Below are 16,610 nucleotides of genomic sequence, written 5' to 3'. Positions count from 1 at the left end.
TCATAACACTTCTTAATCAAATCACTCTTTCCTCAATTCTACAATCCTTTTCTGTAGTATTAAGACTATTAACAATCAATCAATGGCATCCTTGCCCAAAATTCTATGCCTTGCTCTTTTCCTCACCCTCTTCGGCTTTTCCGTAGAGGCGAGGCCACTCACCGAGTCGTCTCAGCCTATGACCTTCCAATACCACAAGGGTCCCCTACTTAATGGGAAGATTACGATCAACCTTATTTGGTATGGCCACTTCAAGCCCGCCCAACGTGCCATCGTTTCTGACTTCATTACTTCCCTTACATCCTCCCAACCTGAAGCCCAACCATCTGTATCTACGTGGTGGAATTCCATCGGAAAGTATCACCACCTTGCGAATCCCAAGGAATCCACCGCCACTCTTTCCCTTTCTTTAGGCAAGCAACTCATAGATGAGACCTACCCCCTTGGTAAGTCCCTCACCAACAAGCACCTTGTAGAGCTAGCCTCTAAAGCCGGTCAACAAGTCAATGCAATCAACATAATATTGACCGCATCCGACGTGGTAGTTGACGGGTTCTGCAGGAGCCGATGTGGAACCCATGGATCATCCTACATTTCCAAAAGTAGGACTCAAAAGTTCACCTACATTTGGGTTGGCAATTCAGAGACCCAATGTCCAGGTCAATGTGCATGGCCCTTCCACCAGCCCATCTACGGCCCACAAAGCCCACCCTTGGTTGCACCTAATAACGATGTGGGCCTCGACGGAATGGTGATCAGCTTGGCATCCCTTTTGGCCGGAACCGTGACCAACCCCTACGGAAATGGGTACTACCAAGGCCCTAAGGAAGCCCCACTTGAGGCTGCTTCAGCTTGTCCTGGTATCTACGGAAAAGGCGCTTACCCTGGTTATGCTGGAAACCTCTTGGTAAACCCAACCAGCGGTGCTAGCTATAATGCAAATGGAATCAACAAGAGGCAGTATTTGCTCCCTGCTTTATATGATCCTACCACTTCTTCTTGCTCAACTTTAGTCTGAAAAATTATAAGATATAATGATATTTTCTATTGTAAAGACACTAGCAATGTTAGAAATCTCCACACTTCAGTTTAAGATGTATAATTAAATTTTTCATTGTATAGTTGGTTTTGCTAAGAAATTCGTGTGTTTGTGCCAGCTAAATTGCTGAGAATTGATTACTTACTTTGCTGAAGTAAAACTTTATAAAATGACAAATAAATTTGGGTGCAAAAAAGGCCAAAAATTTGGAAAGATCAATGGGATTACACATTTATACACTACAAAATCATCCCAATAAACTGGGACTAAATTTTAAGTTAATTAAGTTTCTGTGCAAGATATATTTTTACAAGAATGGAAATTTTCAAGTATAAAGGAGACCCAAACAACCAAACTTGATCAGCTTATATATTCAATTTATACAGCTAAGGTTATGTTAACTTCAACTTAATATAACTTATTAATTTAGACAAATATCCCATAATTTCAAAGTTTAGATAAGTTAAAAAGGCAATACAAGTTCAAACAGCTCAAATTCAGATGCATTGAAGATTGAACATCCCTAAACAAAATAAAAATAGAAAGCTTGCAAAACTTAGCTGACCCTATTGTTAAAGACTTAAGAGCCAAAACAGCCAGCTTGACTGACCTGATAGGCTAATACCTACCGAACTCAGGTGACGTAATTTTAACTCTCACCAATGTGTCCGACTCCATAAGAAGGAGCACATTAAAAAGAAGAAGCTTAAGGAAATGCGAATGTTAAAGGTGGTTGTGTAGGACACTCTAAGAGATGGAATAAAAAAACAAGGTTATTTTCTAGAAGGTAGGTGTGGCAGGCATTGTAGACAAACTAAGGAAGAATCGTCTACGTTGGTTTGGGCATGTAAGACAGAGAACCGATGATGCACGGTACGAAGAGTGGAAGGGTGGGACTATGGAGGGATTAAACAAGGGACAGGGACCGAAAATGAATTGGTTGGAAGGAGTTAAAAAGAAAGTTTTTCGATTTGCATGAGGATGAGGCATTGGATTATAAGAGATGGAGGAGGAGGATATTTGTCGATGATTACACGGAATAATCAAATTTGGTTCATGTAGCCGACCCCACTAATGGGATTAAGGCTTTGATTGATTGATGTGTCCGATTTGAATTGATGGAGCTCAAAATTTAATATGATTAAAGTTGATTGGTTATTTAAATAACTAAATTTACATTAGACCCAAAGCAGGTCTAATATGACTAACAAGTAACAACCATATCTTGATCTAAATGACACCATGTGACACCCTACTTAAGAAGCAAAACATTCGTGGAAGAGTATAAAACTACTCCCATGAGAATTGCGCAAAAGTATTAGTATCCAGTACTGCATACAAACTTACACGGTGCTTATTTAGTTCACATAGAAATTAAATTCCCATGAGAATTTACATTTCATGGGATTTACTCTACTAATACAATTCCTAAGAAATGGCTATAACATGTTTGGATGATATCAATGTTTTGTAATCTCAAGATGAAACTATTTGGTCAGAAAGTAATAATCCAGTCGATACAAAAATCTTAAGACTAATCATTGGGAACACATCCACTTGCCTTACATGAATTATTTCTTTTAAATCATTGGCAAAATAGTCATGTTTATTCATTAAGAGGGACAAACTAGCTACTTCATTAATGACAAGCAAAGAAACTTTGACATTGATTCATCAAGAAAGCAGCCAAAGGAGATTAAGTTCATAAATCACAATACTATTATAAGTCATTTTCCTGTCTTTAGGGATATGTATTAGGTCAGTTAGACCATGCAATTAGGTACAAATTTGATCATTATACAATGTTTAAGGGTAGGTCTATACTATCATTGGCAAGTTCGGGGGGTCTATATGACTGTTGAAGAGCCCACCAGTGGATGAGTATGGCCGATGAGTTTGACTGCTTTTGCCCTAATTAATGCAATGAAGAAAATTTAGTTTAAGTAAATATTCAACCCCATCTGCTCTTCATTTGATTTAATACAAATCTCAAAGATCAGGAATCAATCAGTATCAATGTATAACGTGTATTGAGATATCTATTAACAGATGCAATACGATAATCAATCAAGGTTTTCACTATGACTAGCACAAATTCACCTATAAGCCTTTTTTCAAAATTAATTAATGTAAACAGAGGAAGCGCAATCTAAGTATAAAAACTATGTTTGTGTTTGGTAAACAACTCATTTGAGCAAAATTAGCTTATTTGGCCAATATTGGCTTATTGACTATTAAATAAGCTAAGTTAAGGTCTATGGTGAGAAACTTATTTAAAGAGTTCATTTCACTAAATAAGCTCTTTTTAAAAAAGCTCTTTTAAGAGCTTCTTCAATTAGCTTATTCATTAATTTATGGTTAAATACCACTTATACCCCCATTTAATTTAATATTCTACCTAAACTACCTACTCCACAATTAGCTTATTGGTCCTTTTATATACTCAAACAACTTTAACTTATCAGCTATTTACCAAACATTGTTATACAATTAGCTACTAAAATCAGTTAATACAATCAGCCAGTCAAAATCAGCTAACACAATCAGTTTCATCTTTCAGCTATAAGCTATTCACCAAACATGGCCTATATGCTTAACAGTCGTAGCTAATCGCTAATCAAATTAGCTTTAACCACAAAAGTCATAGAAACCATGCAGATTTTAGAGGGGATAATAAACTACGAGTTTACAGTACAAAGAGTCACTTACCAGTGAGGTCAAGCATGAAGTGTCCACATACTTAGGTCCAGCTATTATCTTGCCCACGGTCACGCTTATAATATTGTATTCTTGATGTACTTTGTTGACCCTGTGATGCCACAAGGCTGGCCTCCAATTTGTCCAAAGCAAGCCGTCTTACCAACATTCTTCCATAATTATTTTGGCTTAGCAACTTCCAAAGCTAACTATAGCAGCAAAATTTGTCCCTACTGATTCAATACTCAACAGTATACTTCACCTAACTATCAGTCAATGTTCTTGGCCATTGCACCAATCCATCTACGGCCCACAAAGCCCACCATTGACCACGCCTAACAACGACGTTAGCTTGGATGGCATGGTCATGAACTTGGCATTTTGGCAGGGACTGTGACCAACCTCTTAGTATACCCATAACCAAGCTACAATGCTAACGGAATCAACAAGAGGAAGTATTGCTTCCTGCATTGTATGATCCTAGCATCCCACCACCTGATCTTGCTCAACTCTAGTTTGAGAATTTCAGAAGCCACCTGCAATATTATTTATAGAGATAACTAGATAAGAGGGAATAAAAATATACATCAGCCTATCAGGGTGAAAAACAAAATAAAAATTACGGAGTATAAACTTTCTCAATTGTTACAGTATTATTCATTGATTACACATGTTGCAATAAAAGTTATTTTGGGAGTTGGGACTGTAACACAAATTAACTATCCATTTTTTGGAAATCTAAACAGTACTCCTGGAACAACATAATTAAGTGAGCCTAAACTCTGCTATAATCATTCCTTTGCAAACTTATGTTTTGGCAAGAGATAGAATGCTTAGGCCTTAGGACCAACATACCCATATGCCGCACATAGCTTCAAATGACTATGTTTACAGCGTAAATAATAGGGTACATTCTCATTTCTACCGGACAAGTGCATTTACCCCTCCTAAAATGGATGGTAAAAACTGCATACTTAGCATTTACTTTCCCCTCCCTATCACGTTAATTTTCAAAAATTATTAGAGACACTTTAAATATAGAGGTTCTCCTACCCTTCCCGTCTACCCCTCTCACTTCTAAAAAGCCTAATTTATTAAGTTAGGCTGGATTGCCTATGTGAGGTTCCAATCCGATAGAACAAAAAATATGCACAAGTTTATTAAAAATGTTTGTTATAATAATGTATTTGATAAACATAACTTGGAATTATAGAATACAAAAATCAGCTTTGCAACTTAAGCATACAAAACCCAAACGTGAACTTTTCACATAATCATGGTCCAGCTTTTCTAGAAGTTCAATGATGACTTGAGCTGCTGCAAGGTTGGTCTTCCTTTTGTCCAAAAAACAAGAAATATCTTACTTACATTATTCTTCAATAATTGTTCACTGTCCAGCAACTTGCAAAGCCAATGAGTAGCAATGGAATTTGTTCTCTACTTAATCAACAATCTAACATCACATACTTCACACTTTTCTCAGTCAAAGATTTAACACTTAATGCTTACTACAGAACTTTCTTTTTGGCTTTTCACATGACATCCTACAACTTTCCTTCTGCGCCCTTCTTCCTCAGGGTGTAAAAACCCACAATCTCTCCTTACTATCTCATCCTCAGTTTTCCAACTTCCCTTTCATAAGATCCTAATATAAAAATTCACTAATTATAATCAGAGTTTCTCTACTTTGCAAAAAGAGCGTAATGGCATCAATATACATATACTCGCTCATACCTCTAACTCTCCTTTCTCTTATGATCAATTCAACCCTAGCAACAAGGATGCTCGCAGAGTCCTCCACTCAGCCGATGACTTTCCAATACCATAATGGTCCTCTTCTACATGGCCGATTCTCCATCAACCTTGTTTGGTATGGCAAGTTCAAGCCTACCCAAAGGGCTATTATCTCTGATTTTGTTACCTCCCTGACACCTTCACAGATTGAAAGCCAACCATCTGTTGCCATGTGGTGGAATTCCATTGACAAGTACTACCACCTGGCCAATCCCAAACAGCAAGCTTTGCTCTCACTCTCCATGGGCAAGCAAGTCATCGATGAGACTTACTCCCTAGGCAAAAGTCTCACCACCAAGCAGGTTACAGCCTTGGCCGCAAAGGGCCCACAAGAGTCTAAGGCCATCAACGTAGTTTTAACTGCGGCTGATGTGGCAGTAGAAGGTTTCTGCATGAGCAGGTGTGGGACCCATGGGTACACCAACATTTCCAAACATGGCCTACAAAAGTTCACCTACATCTGGGTTGGAACTCGGAGACACAGTGCCCAGGTCAATGTGCCTGGCCATTCCACCAGCCCATCTATGGCCCACAAAGCCAACCATTGACTGCACCCAACAATGATGTTGGCTTGGATGGCATGGTCATCAACCTAGCTAGCCTTCTGGTAGGGACTGTGACCAACCCATACGGAAACGGGTACTTCCAAGGCCCAAAGGAGGCCCCGCTTGAGGCCGCTTCAGCCTGTCCAGGAGTCTACGGAAAGGGGGCCTATCCTGGTTACGCCGGAGAACTTTTGGTGGATCCTACAACTGGTGCTAGCTACAATGCTAATGGAATCAACAAGAGGAAGTATCTACTCCCTGCATTGTATGATCCCACAACCTCATCCTGCTCAACTCTAGTTTGACTGTTTGAGAAGTTACAAAAGCTACCTACAAGATAATGTATAGATGGAAAAGTATAAATATGTATACTAACTAGGGTGATGAAGCAAATACAGATTATATGTTTTTCTCAGTAATGTATCCTTTAAGTGACACATGTTGCAATAAAATTTTGCCATTGTCTACCTTGAAATCATCACTCCATCCGTAACTTTGTAACTTCATTTACTTGTCCATTCAGATTTACGCAGTACTCCAGGTCATGATACATAGCTGTTAGGTGAGCTTAAACTCTGGTTTATCTACTCTGTATCCTTTGTGTATGATGACTGATGAGAAACTACAATTACTAAACTTCTAATTATATCGTCAACAATTAAGTTCTAGTTAGGAGATAGATCGGTGGAGAAAAAGATTGCATATATATTATTGAATTTAGTTATTTCTTCCCTAAAGTCTGTATTCATATTCATGTATGCTTCAAAGTGTCCACTTCTGTTAATACTTTCTCCCAAAGTCCCAATGTTTTAACATTCATTATTATCCATTTACATATATTGATACCAAATTGAGGATACAAAGGACATTACCCCATGCAAGTCAGACAAATCGAAATAGCTAAATAAAAGTCGGCTCATCATTCACTAGCAGCCCAATTTTGAACTTGGAACACATTCATGTTTTTCAGCACAGAACTCACTGTAATGACTATGCCCACTTCTTCATTGCAGCTTTCTTCTAATCATATTTTCCTATATATAAAGACTTAGCATCTATTTCATTTCAGCATCTCAACATTCTCAATCCTAAATACATTAATTTGGATCCGAAATACCACCCTCAAAAACTCAAAAGTGTTTATCATGGCATTCATTTTCAATTTCAAGTGTTCAATCCATTCACCAACTTTCACTAACTCGGGTACGTAACATCTGTTTCACTTAATAGAGTATGTAATGATTATATCCACATAGATGTAAATATCTTCAGTGTATTTCTCAGTCTTCAGTGTAACTAGACCAAAATCCTAGCCACCAACTAATCTCCTCCTCCTCCTAGCCATATCTCCTCCTCTTCTCCTTCTTACATCGGCTCAACACCATCCGCTCCACCATGTTCATACTCTCAAACTCTCCATTTATTTTTCACCCTTACCATCTCCATTATTAAAAATTTAGTTCCTAATGATCACCTTGCTTGACCTTTGTTACTTGGACTAATAGACTCTTCATTGTCAAGTCTAACCCCAATGTTGTTCCAATATATTAAAATATCAGCAACATTTTGTTAAAGTAATTTAATGCTCCAAAGGAAAGCTATATTTGTAGCTTCGGAGATGATATCAAACTTAAACCAGTGACCTTAAATAAAATATACGTAGTATACAAATTACAATTATATGGAGTTGTGTTTAAATTGACTACACAACTATTTTTTTCTACAAACAATATGGATAAATTTGACAATTCTATTTATCATTGCCCTCGAAATACTTTCACGTGTGTGCATGATTTGTATCATGCTTTAAAAAAAACATACATTTCAAAATAAAGGAACAAGTAGTTACAAAATAAAAATAAAAACAAACATAAAATCCATATTCAACTTCCATGTTATTCTTTAAATCTTTTGTTACATTGTCATGTTTTGTACACAGGAGCGGACCTTTGTTATGGCAGGTCGGGGCCCGGCCCCCCTTAATTTTTGTAAGTTGTTGGTTACAAGTAATATAATGCCTAATTGTTACAATTAAAGAGTTACGGCATAGTGGTTAAATATTGTTATTTTTTAGCAAAAGGTTGGAGGATCGAACCTTGGCCCCCAAATTTCTTGGACCAAGATCCGCCATTGTCTGTACACAATTCCATTTTTATGTTATCCACTTCATGTTTTATTATTTTGAATTATAAAAATTTTGTTAGTTTAGGTGCATGATGCGCATCATGTTCTCGAGTGTAGGAGTTAAGCATTATTGAATACATCAATTACAATCCACAAATGAATTCCGTCATTTGGAAGGGAAAAAAAAAAATCTTAAGTTCACAAAACATACTCTCAACCAACTACATTATCATTAGTTCATAATCTAAGAATATTAACCATATTTCGAATTTATAACAATTTTACTCCATACCATTGCTCTCTACTCCCATCTAATCCCTTATGATCTGAAACTCTTTCATACCGTACAAAAAAATAACAAATTAACCGATATCTTAAAAATGTGGTAGAGTAATTTACTATTGCAACTTCAATATTCTACTTAAAAAATTTCCCCGAAAATCAAATACTGTCAATTAATTGAATTTAGATCAGTGAAAAAGGCATCAAATTGCTAACTAATAACCAAAATCATTACTATATCAGAGTCAGAATAACCAAAATTATGCAGTAAACATGATATAATTCTGCAGTTTTTTCAATGCTGTATCAATAGTTTGGATTTTTTTTTGTAAAATCTGCAACATTTTTTCCAACGATAAATTATATAATTATGCAGCCAAATTAAGGATAGTCAAAGATCAAAATCGTGAAAAAACAGAAGGAAATTGAAAAGGAGTGTAATCTGCAAAAGATGATAATGGATTAATGGAGTTACCTGAAAAGGATGATCCAAATGAAAAATTGTTTCTGCGAAAAACTACGCATAACCCACTCTTCCGGCATTTCGGGATAGTCATCTTCTTCTGTTCTGTTTCAATGCTTCAGAAAAGCTTCTCTCTTGTCGATATTCTCAATTTCTCATACGAGCAAATTTAGCCTGTAGTTTTAAGACGATGTCACGTCATTTTTTGTGGTTCTCATTGAAAATGATGTCATCAAATTTTTTTTAAAACTCACTAAGACTTGTATAAATTTATCACTTTAACCTAACACTCAAATATATGACATATTATATGTAGAAAAGTGTAAAAAAAAAAAAAAAAAAAAAAAAGGATAATAAAAATAAAAGTAAGGTGGGTGAAGTAGGTCTCAATCTCAAGTGTTTAATTGAGTCTTAAAATTTCTAGATTCAACTTGAGACTTGTTTGAGATTTAAGAAAAAAAAATGGGAAAAGTCTTAAACATGAGTCTTAAGACTCAAGATGATGATGTCAACACTTGGGACTAAACTTGCTCTAAATCTAGGCCCAACTAGACTACAATATTTTATTTTTTTTAAAAATCAATTCATAAATAAAAAGTCATATGATATTTATAAATAGATTTATAGGGTACCTAATTTATGTATGGAGTACCAACTTATATTGTGTATGACATATCCTAGGGCCTCTTCTGATTTACTGAACTAAACTGACTTGAACTGAATTGTTTATGAGAGAAGAAAAATTAGGAACTGGACTGAATTAAATTAAAATTAAGCCGAAGAGAATCGATCCTTAGTTAGCTCTACTATGTATGATTCTTTTAGTATCTCTCATCACATCATGTGAGAACTGAGAAGGGCATGTAAGATCGTTGCTTGTATGGTTGCTAGATAGGATACGTGTGGTTATTCATAGTACATTTCGCGAACAGCATTTTGTCGTTGACAGAAATTGATTTGATTTAATGAAATGCCCAACCTAGAAAAAAAAACAAAACAAAACAAAACAAAAAAACACAAAAAAAAAATAAATAAATAAAATTATGCACTACAAGAAAAGGGCCGTTTTGCGACGGAAATAATTCGTCGCAAACTGGCAAAATTCCGTCGCAAAGTGACTTTGCGACGGATTTCCGTCACAGGCATGGCGTCGCTCGAACTTTCGTAGCAAACAGTCCTTTTGTGACGGAATATCCGTCGCAAAACGAATTGCGACGGATTTTGCGACGGAAAGGTAGTTGTAGCTGAAAACAACATTTGCGACGAAAATTCCGTAGCAAGAGGAGTCATTTTGCGACGGAATATTCCGTCACAAATTTTGCGACGGAATGTATTTCCGTCGCAAAATGGATTCTTTTGCGACGGAATAGTCCGTCACAAATTTTGCGACGGAATGTAATTCCGTCACAAATTTTGCGACGGAAATTCCGTCGCAAAGTTATTGTAATTTTAATTTTTTTTTTTTTTTTGTATTTTGTTTTTTTTTCCTGGAACCTGTATTCCTGCAATCCTGTTTAATTTTTTTGTATTTTGTTTTGTTTTCCTGGAACCTGTATTCATGCAATCTTGTTTAATAAAATACGTGCATTTAAAATAATTTCAGTCAAAAAGTCCACGCCCTAACATAATTCAAATATATACAACACGTAGCCGTAACTACCAAGTACGGTACATGATATAATTTTTTAAACTACAATGTCATCCATATACAAAAATCGAAAAATGACACCTAACTAAACACAAGCTGGCTGTCCTTGGCCTGCACCACCACCACCACCACCACCCGGGTCGTTCCTGGGGTCTCGAATCTGAGGCTGAATCGTAGAACAAGTGAAAGGAGTGGTCAATCCTGTAAATCTACTGGCTAACTCCTCTAAGAACTCCTTGTTCTTCCTCTCGATTTCAGCCATCCGTTCTGCCACTCGAGCCTCCACTCGAGCATCGAGCTGTTCCGCCACACGGCTATCGATCTGGCTCTCAATTGCTTCCACCCTCTCATTCAACTCCTTGTGGAAGTTTTCCTGCATTTGAGTTATGACCGACGGTACGTATTGGCTGGAAGAACCCGATCCTCGTCCCCTAGATGTGCCGTAGTACAAGTCAGCACCAACACCAAGACCTCTAACACGACCCTTCTTATTACGACCACCAGCCGCCTCAAAGAAAATTTCATTTTCAGACAGTTGGGAACCCTGGGTTCTTGATTCCTCCTGTCTGTGTTGGTACGCCTCCTGTAACAAACAAAGGATATACAATGCAGAAATAAAAATAAAGAATGAGAACCAATAGTTTGAGGCTTGATATAGTTCATAAGTGGCAATATAGGTTCACTAGGTCCTAAAACTAGGAAAATTGGGTGAAAATGGGGCGTTTTTGGTTCTAACTTGTCTATTTCTCACATTTGTTATCTAATGAACCTATTTTTGACCTTAATACACCTAACTAACATAGTTACTTGAGTTTGAGGCTTGAAATTGTTTATAAGTGGCAATATAGGTTCACTAGGTCCTAAAACTAGAAAAAATGGGCGAAAATGGGGCGTTTTTGGTTCTAACTTGCCTATTTCTCACATTTGTTATCAAATGAGCTTATTTTTGACCATAATACACCTACCTAACATAGTTACTTGAGTTCGAGGCTTGAAATAGTTCATAAGTGGCAATATAGGAAACAAGTGGCTTGAAAATGGGCGAAAACTAGTTATTACCGCTACGCTCTGTTCGTTTCATTGTCACAACTTCTACACAACTCACGCATATAATCATATCAGTCACAAACAATAGTAGCAAAGTATCAAGCTAAGTTCTTTTCTTCATAAAATCAAACCTACATGAGGTTTTAGATGACATATATCCAGGGGTCCTTATCACTCCAACCTAACCCATCCTTGGACATCTTATCTCACTAGTGAATGTATGCCTAGTGATGAAACACATATAATTAACACACAATTACCCACATTCAAATAAACATACATACACTAACATGTATTTTTAAATTAACATATATTTTAAACTAATCTAACATATATTTTAAACTAATCTAACATATATTTTAAACTAAACTAACATACATTATAAACTAACTAACATATATTTTAAACTAAAATAACATACATTATAAACTAATCTAACATGTATTTTAAACTAAACTAACATACATTAAACTAATTCTAACATTGCAATATATCTTAAAAATTAAACTAATTCTAACATTGCAATATAAATTAAACTACACTACACTAAACACAAGTAATTAAATAATAAAATTTAGTTACAAATTAAATTAAAAAACATAATTAGAAAAAGTTAGGGTTTACATTAAAATTAAATTGAAAACAAAAACAAAGGGGGATAGTGGAATACTCACCGGGATTTGAGGGTGTTGTGGCGGAAATCCGGCTGCCGGAAGGAGGGTGGTGTGGTGGCTGCACACCGCCGGCGAACGGAGGGGCGTGAGTGGGCTTGAACGGAGGGGGTGGCGTGGGTGGGCGTGAGTGCGCGTGAGTGGGAGTGAACGGAAGGGGTGGGCGTTAGTAGGTGTGAGTGGCCGGATTCCGGTCGTTCCGGTGGCGACAGCGGCGGTGAAGTGGCCGGATTTTCTTTCTCTCTCTACGCTTTCCTCTATCTCTCTCTACGCTTTCCTCTTTCTGTTCTTCGTTTTCTTTTTCTCTCTCCTTCAGCGAAACTTCAGTTTTTTTAAAAAAATTTAAAAACTTTTTGCGACGGAATTTCCGTCGCAGAATCCGTCGCAAAATGTTTTTTTTTTATTTTTTTTTTAATATTGTTTTGCGACGATTATTTCCGTCGCAAACAAACTTTTGCGAGGGAATAAATTCCGTCGCAAACTTTGCGACGGAAATTCCGTCGCAAAAGTTTGTTTCCGTCGCAAAGTTGCGACGGAATTTATTCCCTCGCAAATTAACCCTTTTTGCGACGGAATTTTGGTCCGTTGCAAGGTTTCCGTCGCAAAATGACCTATTTCTTGTAGTGATGTCTAATAAGTACATGACAATTGAATCAAATAAAAACATCCTTTTAACAGAATTTGATCGTTGTTGCAAATTGTACATTTTTCATACCTCTTTCATATCGTTATTGTACTTACTAAACTTAAACTCACTATAGGGGTACTTACTCTACTAAGCGAATGTAGTTTTATTAAATTCAATAACAAAAACGTAAAGTAATTGAAGGAAAAGGGTCGAATTGAAAATAGTCAAATTTCTCCACCTTTGAAGAACCTTAGAGAGAAAAATATATAGAGGGGATGACTAGATTTTTATTTTTTTTAAGAGTTGCCGATTAGGCCTTTAGTATAGTTGATGGTTCACGTTTTAATAATTACTACCAACGAATTTTTTTTTTTTTTCCTATTTTTTTTATTACATCAATTATAGTTCAAAATCTTAAATTTTACTACTTGTTTAATTTTCCCAAAGCCTTAATATTTTTTTATTATTATTAATTTATTTAGAAAACAGTGTTAGTAATTTTTTTTCATAATAAGGAAATACTAGTTTAGTAAAATGTTCTTAATTATCCTTTCTGTAATAGTAAAATGTAATTTACTTAATACATTTTAGGGCTTTTTGTGAAAAACTACCTTATAAAACCCATATTTTGCGAGAAACTACCTAATAAAAAAAATGTTGTAATAAACTACCTAATAAAGGTAAAATGTTGTAAAAAACTACCTAACATTACCTATACCGAATTTTCACCGTTGATCGATCTCAAAACACTCCCAAAACCACCGCTTTCACTCCCAAAACTAACACAACTTGCTTGAAATCGTCTCCACCACATCTAAACCACCTTTCAACCTCAAAACCACCACCTCTAACCCTAAAAACCACCATCCCGAAGCACTAATCTACCCTCACCAACTCGGAATATCCTCCAACAACCCCGAAAATAACCTTACCACCTTGAAAACCAACCCTAACGGTGGTTTTGGGGTGTTCTAAGGTGGATCAACATTCTAAAATTAAGTCAACGGTGGAATTTCGGTCAAAGGTAGTATATTACAACATTTTATCTTTTATTAGATAGTTTCTTACAATATTTTTTTTATTAGGTAGTTTCTCACAAAATTTAGGCTATATTAAGTAGTTTCTTACAAAATGTCCTACATTTTATTATAATATGAATTTTTTTTATAAAAATGATAAACATAACCCTAAGCGCTATGTATAAAAAACTAAAAAAAAAGGAAATATTTAGGATAAATTAACATTAATTACACCGATCTGCACGTATTTTTGTCATGGATTATTTTTTAAGGGAGAAAAAAGGGTTCATGGCGGGAATTTTTTTAATTTGGATGCAACACATGTACTACAAGGATAATCTTGTTGATTACTTAAGTATACAAGTATTGATTATAGAAGTAATTTACGATTATTCATATATAAATTTCATCACTCAACCCATTTTCCTATCATCTTAAAAATTCCTTGTTTCCTCGTTTTCATTTTTGTGCAACTTTAATTAAGGACCTTTTCTTTTCAGGTTAATTTCAGTTCAGTTTAATTTCTAATTTCCTTCTCTTATAAACAATTCATTTATTCAGTTCAGTTCAGTTCAGCTCCAATTAGTTCAGTTCAGCTCATCAGAACAGGCCCTTAGTCCACAAGTAATCTGTAGTGAATTTGTAATAAATTTTGATTTTCTTGTGTTTCTTTTGTTTTTATATAAAAACCTTGCCTCCAAACATTATTATGGAGTAATTTTTGTGTTTGGTGTTATATGTGTGTACTCCAAGTTTTACCGTTTCAGTGAGCGATAGCTCAAGTGATTAAGCTTCTCTCTCAATTCTAAGAGATCCTGGGATCGATTTTCACCCCTGCCCTTTGTAGCCCTCTACCTTAGGTTTTGTAAGCAAAGTATAATTTAAAAAATTCTTTTCCTTTTCTATATTTTTTGTAGGATAAAAAAAAGGGAGATTCTTTAAAAATGATAGGTATTAAACAATTTATGTGTTCAAGTATTTTTTTAAAGGTTTTTGTCAAATCATAGGACGTTCATAATTCGTCCCCCAATTTGAAAATCCTAGCTCCGTCGTTGCTCTATCCTATTACATGGATTTTTTTTTTCTTCTTATTTTCTCCCTCTCATTTCCAAAAATTGCTTATAAATTCATAACTTGCAAAGTGATGCAATTAAAAAAACAGAGGAAATACTTATGAGACATGGGCCTAAAACCAAATAATTCAATAATTTAAGGACAAATAGAACAATTACATAGATACAAGAATGACTTGGCAAGATTGTCAGCATTCCAAAATCCAAATAGATCCTTGCTTAAAAAAACTTATAACATAAAAACATTCCAAATAATTGATTAGCCGTTGCATGTCTGGCAATATGTGGTTCCTACAGGCGTGGGTTACCTTGCATTGTACAACCATTTCGCGGAAAGAACATATTTTACATATGTAAGGAACATACAATTATAGTGAAAAGAACATACTATTAAAATGTAATGAACATATACCGAGTAAAAAGAACATATTTGCACCAAAAAGACTGAAAAGAACATATATTCATGTCCTTTGATCGTCTATGTAATGTACTTTTATTTGTGATATAATATTCATTGCTTATTGTGAAATATTTTTTAAATTTTGTTTTAGTATTAAGGTGGATATATATAAATAATGTTCATTACATAATATTTTCATGTTATTTAGATTTTTTTAAAAAAATATATAAAATTAGATGTTATTTACAAAACAGTTTTATGTTCTTTACAAAACAATTGTATATTTTTTACAAAACAACTACATGTTCTTTTTGCTTCTTTTTATCTGTATCAAACAAGATATAGGCTGATATACCTTAAAATTTTCAAATGTCTTGATGTCTAATAATGCGGAGAATCTTAAGGAAGAAGGAGCGTTAGGCAATAGTAATACTTTCGGTGGGTGCATGAACCTAATGGCCACAACATGGGATGTATATGTTGGAGACTTGGAGCTTAGTGAAACTCTAGATGTCACCTAATTCACATGACCAAATTGACCATTGTATTGTCCAAGCTAATCTTTTGTAAGAAATTCCTCTGTGTATTACGGAGTACTACATTTTAATAAAAAATACTCGTAACTATAGACAATAGCTTATTTACTCATATAATAGTGGTAAACCGAACCTAATATGGTAAATTCATAAATTTATTCTTTTGAAAAGTTAGTAAATGCCGTTAAAAATTACTCATTATGTATAGGAGATGAATTTATGTAAATTTGGATTCATCCAAAGAATTTGTAAGTTCTAGTAATACCTAATAGTCCTAACTACGGCGTGATACTCCATAAGTCCATAATATATAGAAATTGAAAATAATATACGAATTAATTTGGGCTGAAATATCATTAGCATAAGCATTAACATAAGCTTAAACTTCTATTCATTACCCTACCGAGTATTATACAAATTGGAATGAAGGAATGAAGAAGCATAACTTTACTTTACACCACTTTTGAGTTATTAGTGAACATTTCTATTTTGAGGTACGGAGTATAACTTTCTATGTTTAAACACACATTATACATGTGATATGTGCGATCTTTATCAAAATTCAAATGACCTTTATGATTATATCCCTTCATCTCACCTCCACTTGAAATTTTACTGCTTTATTTACAATTACACGATTTTTT

At 35.1% G+C, this 16,610-nt stretch overlaps 2 protein-coding genes and 1 pseudogene across 2 annotated transcripts; 2 read left to right on the top strand and 1 right to left on the bottom strand.

Annotated features, from left to right (window-relative positions):
• Positions 1-1,252, top strand: LOC145585323 (protein EXORDIUM-like). The gene has a single exon (XM_081642031.1). The coding sequence runs from the start codon at positions 83-85 to the stop codon at positions 1,016-1,018; it is 936 nt and encodes a 311-aa protein (XP_081498157.1). The 5' UTR covers positions 1-82; the 3' UTR covers positions 1,019-1,252.
• Positions 1,253-5,076: 3,824 nt separating this feature from the next.
• On the top strand, positions 5,077-6,422 carry LOC145585322 (protein EXORDIUM-like; annotated as a pseudogene).
• A 3,978-nt stretch (positions 6,423-10,400) lies between these two features.
• On the bottom strand, positions 10,401-13,034 carry LOC145584308 (uncharacterized). Its single transcript, XM_081641177.1, has 3 exons — positions 13,026-13,034; positions 12,314-12,577; positions 10,401-11,175 (listed from the first exon to the last, which is right to left on the bottom strand). Exons 1-3 carry the CDS (start codon positions 13,032-13,034, stop codon positions 10,678-10,680), a joined length of 771 nt encoding a protein of 256 aa, XP_081497303.1. The 3' UTR covers positions 10,401-10,677.
• Between the last annotated feature and the right edge of the window lie 3,576 nt (positions 13,035-16,610).

The sequence above is a fragment of the Chenopodium album genome, chromosome 16 (genome assembly GCF_948465745.1).
Source record: "Chenopodium album chromosome 16, dcCheAlbu1.1, whole genome shotgun sequence".
NCBI classification, from domain to species: Eukaryota; Viridiplantae; Streptophyta; class Magnoliopsida; order Caryophyllales; family Amaranthaceae; genus Chenopodium; species Chenopodium album.
Note: the sequence above shows the minus strand (reverse complement) of the source record. Positions and strands in the feature narration are given on the sequence as shown.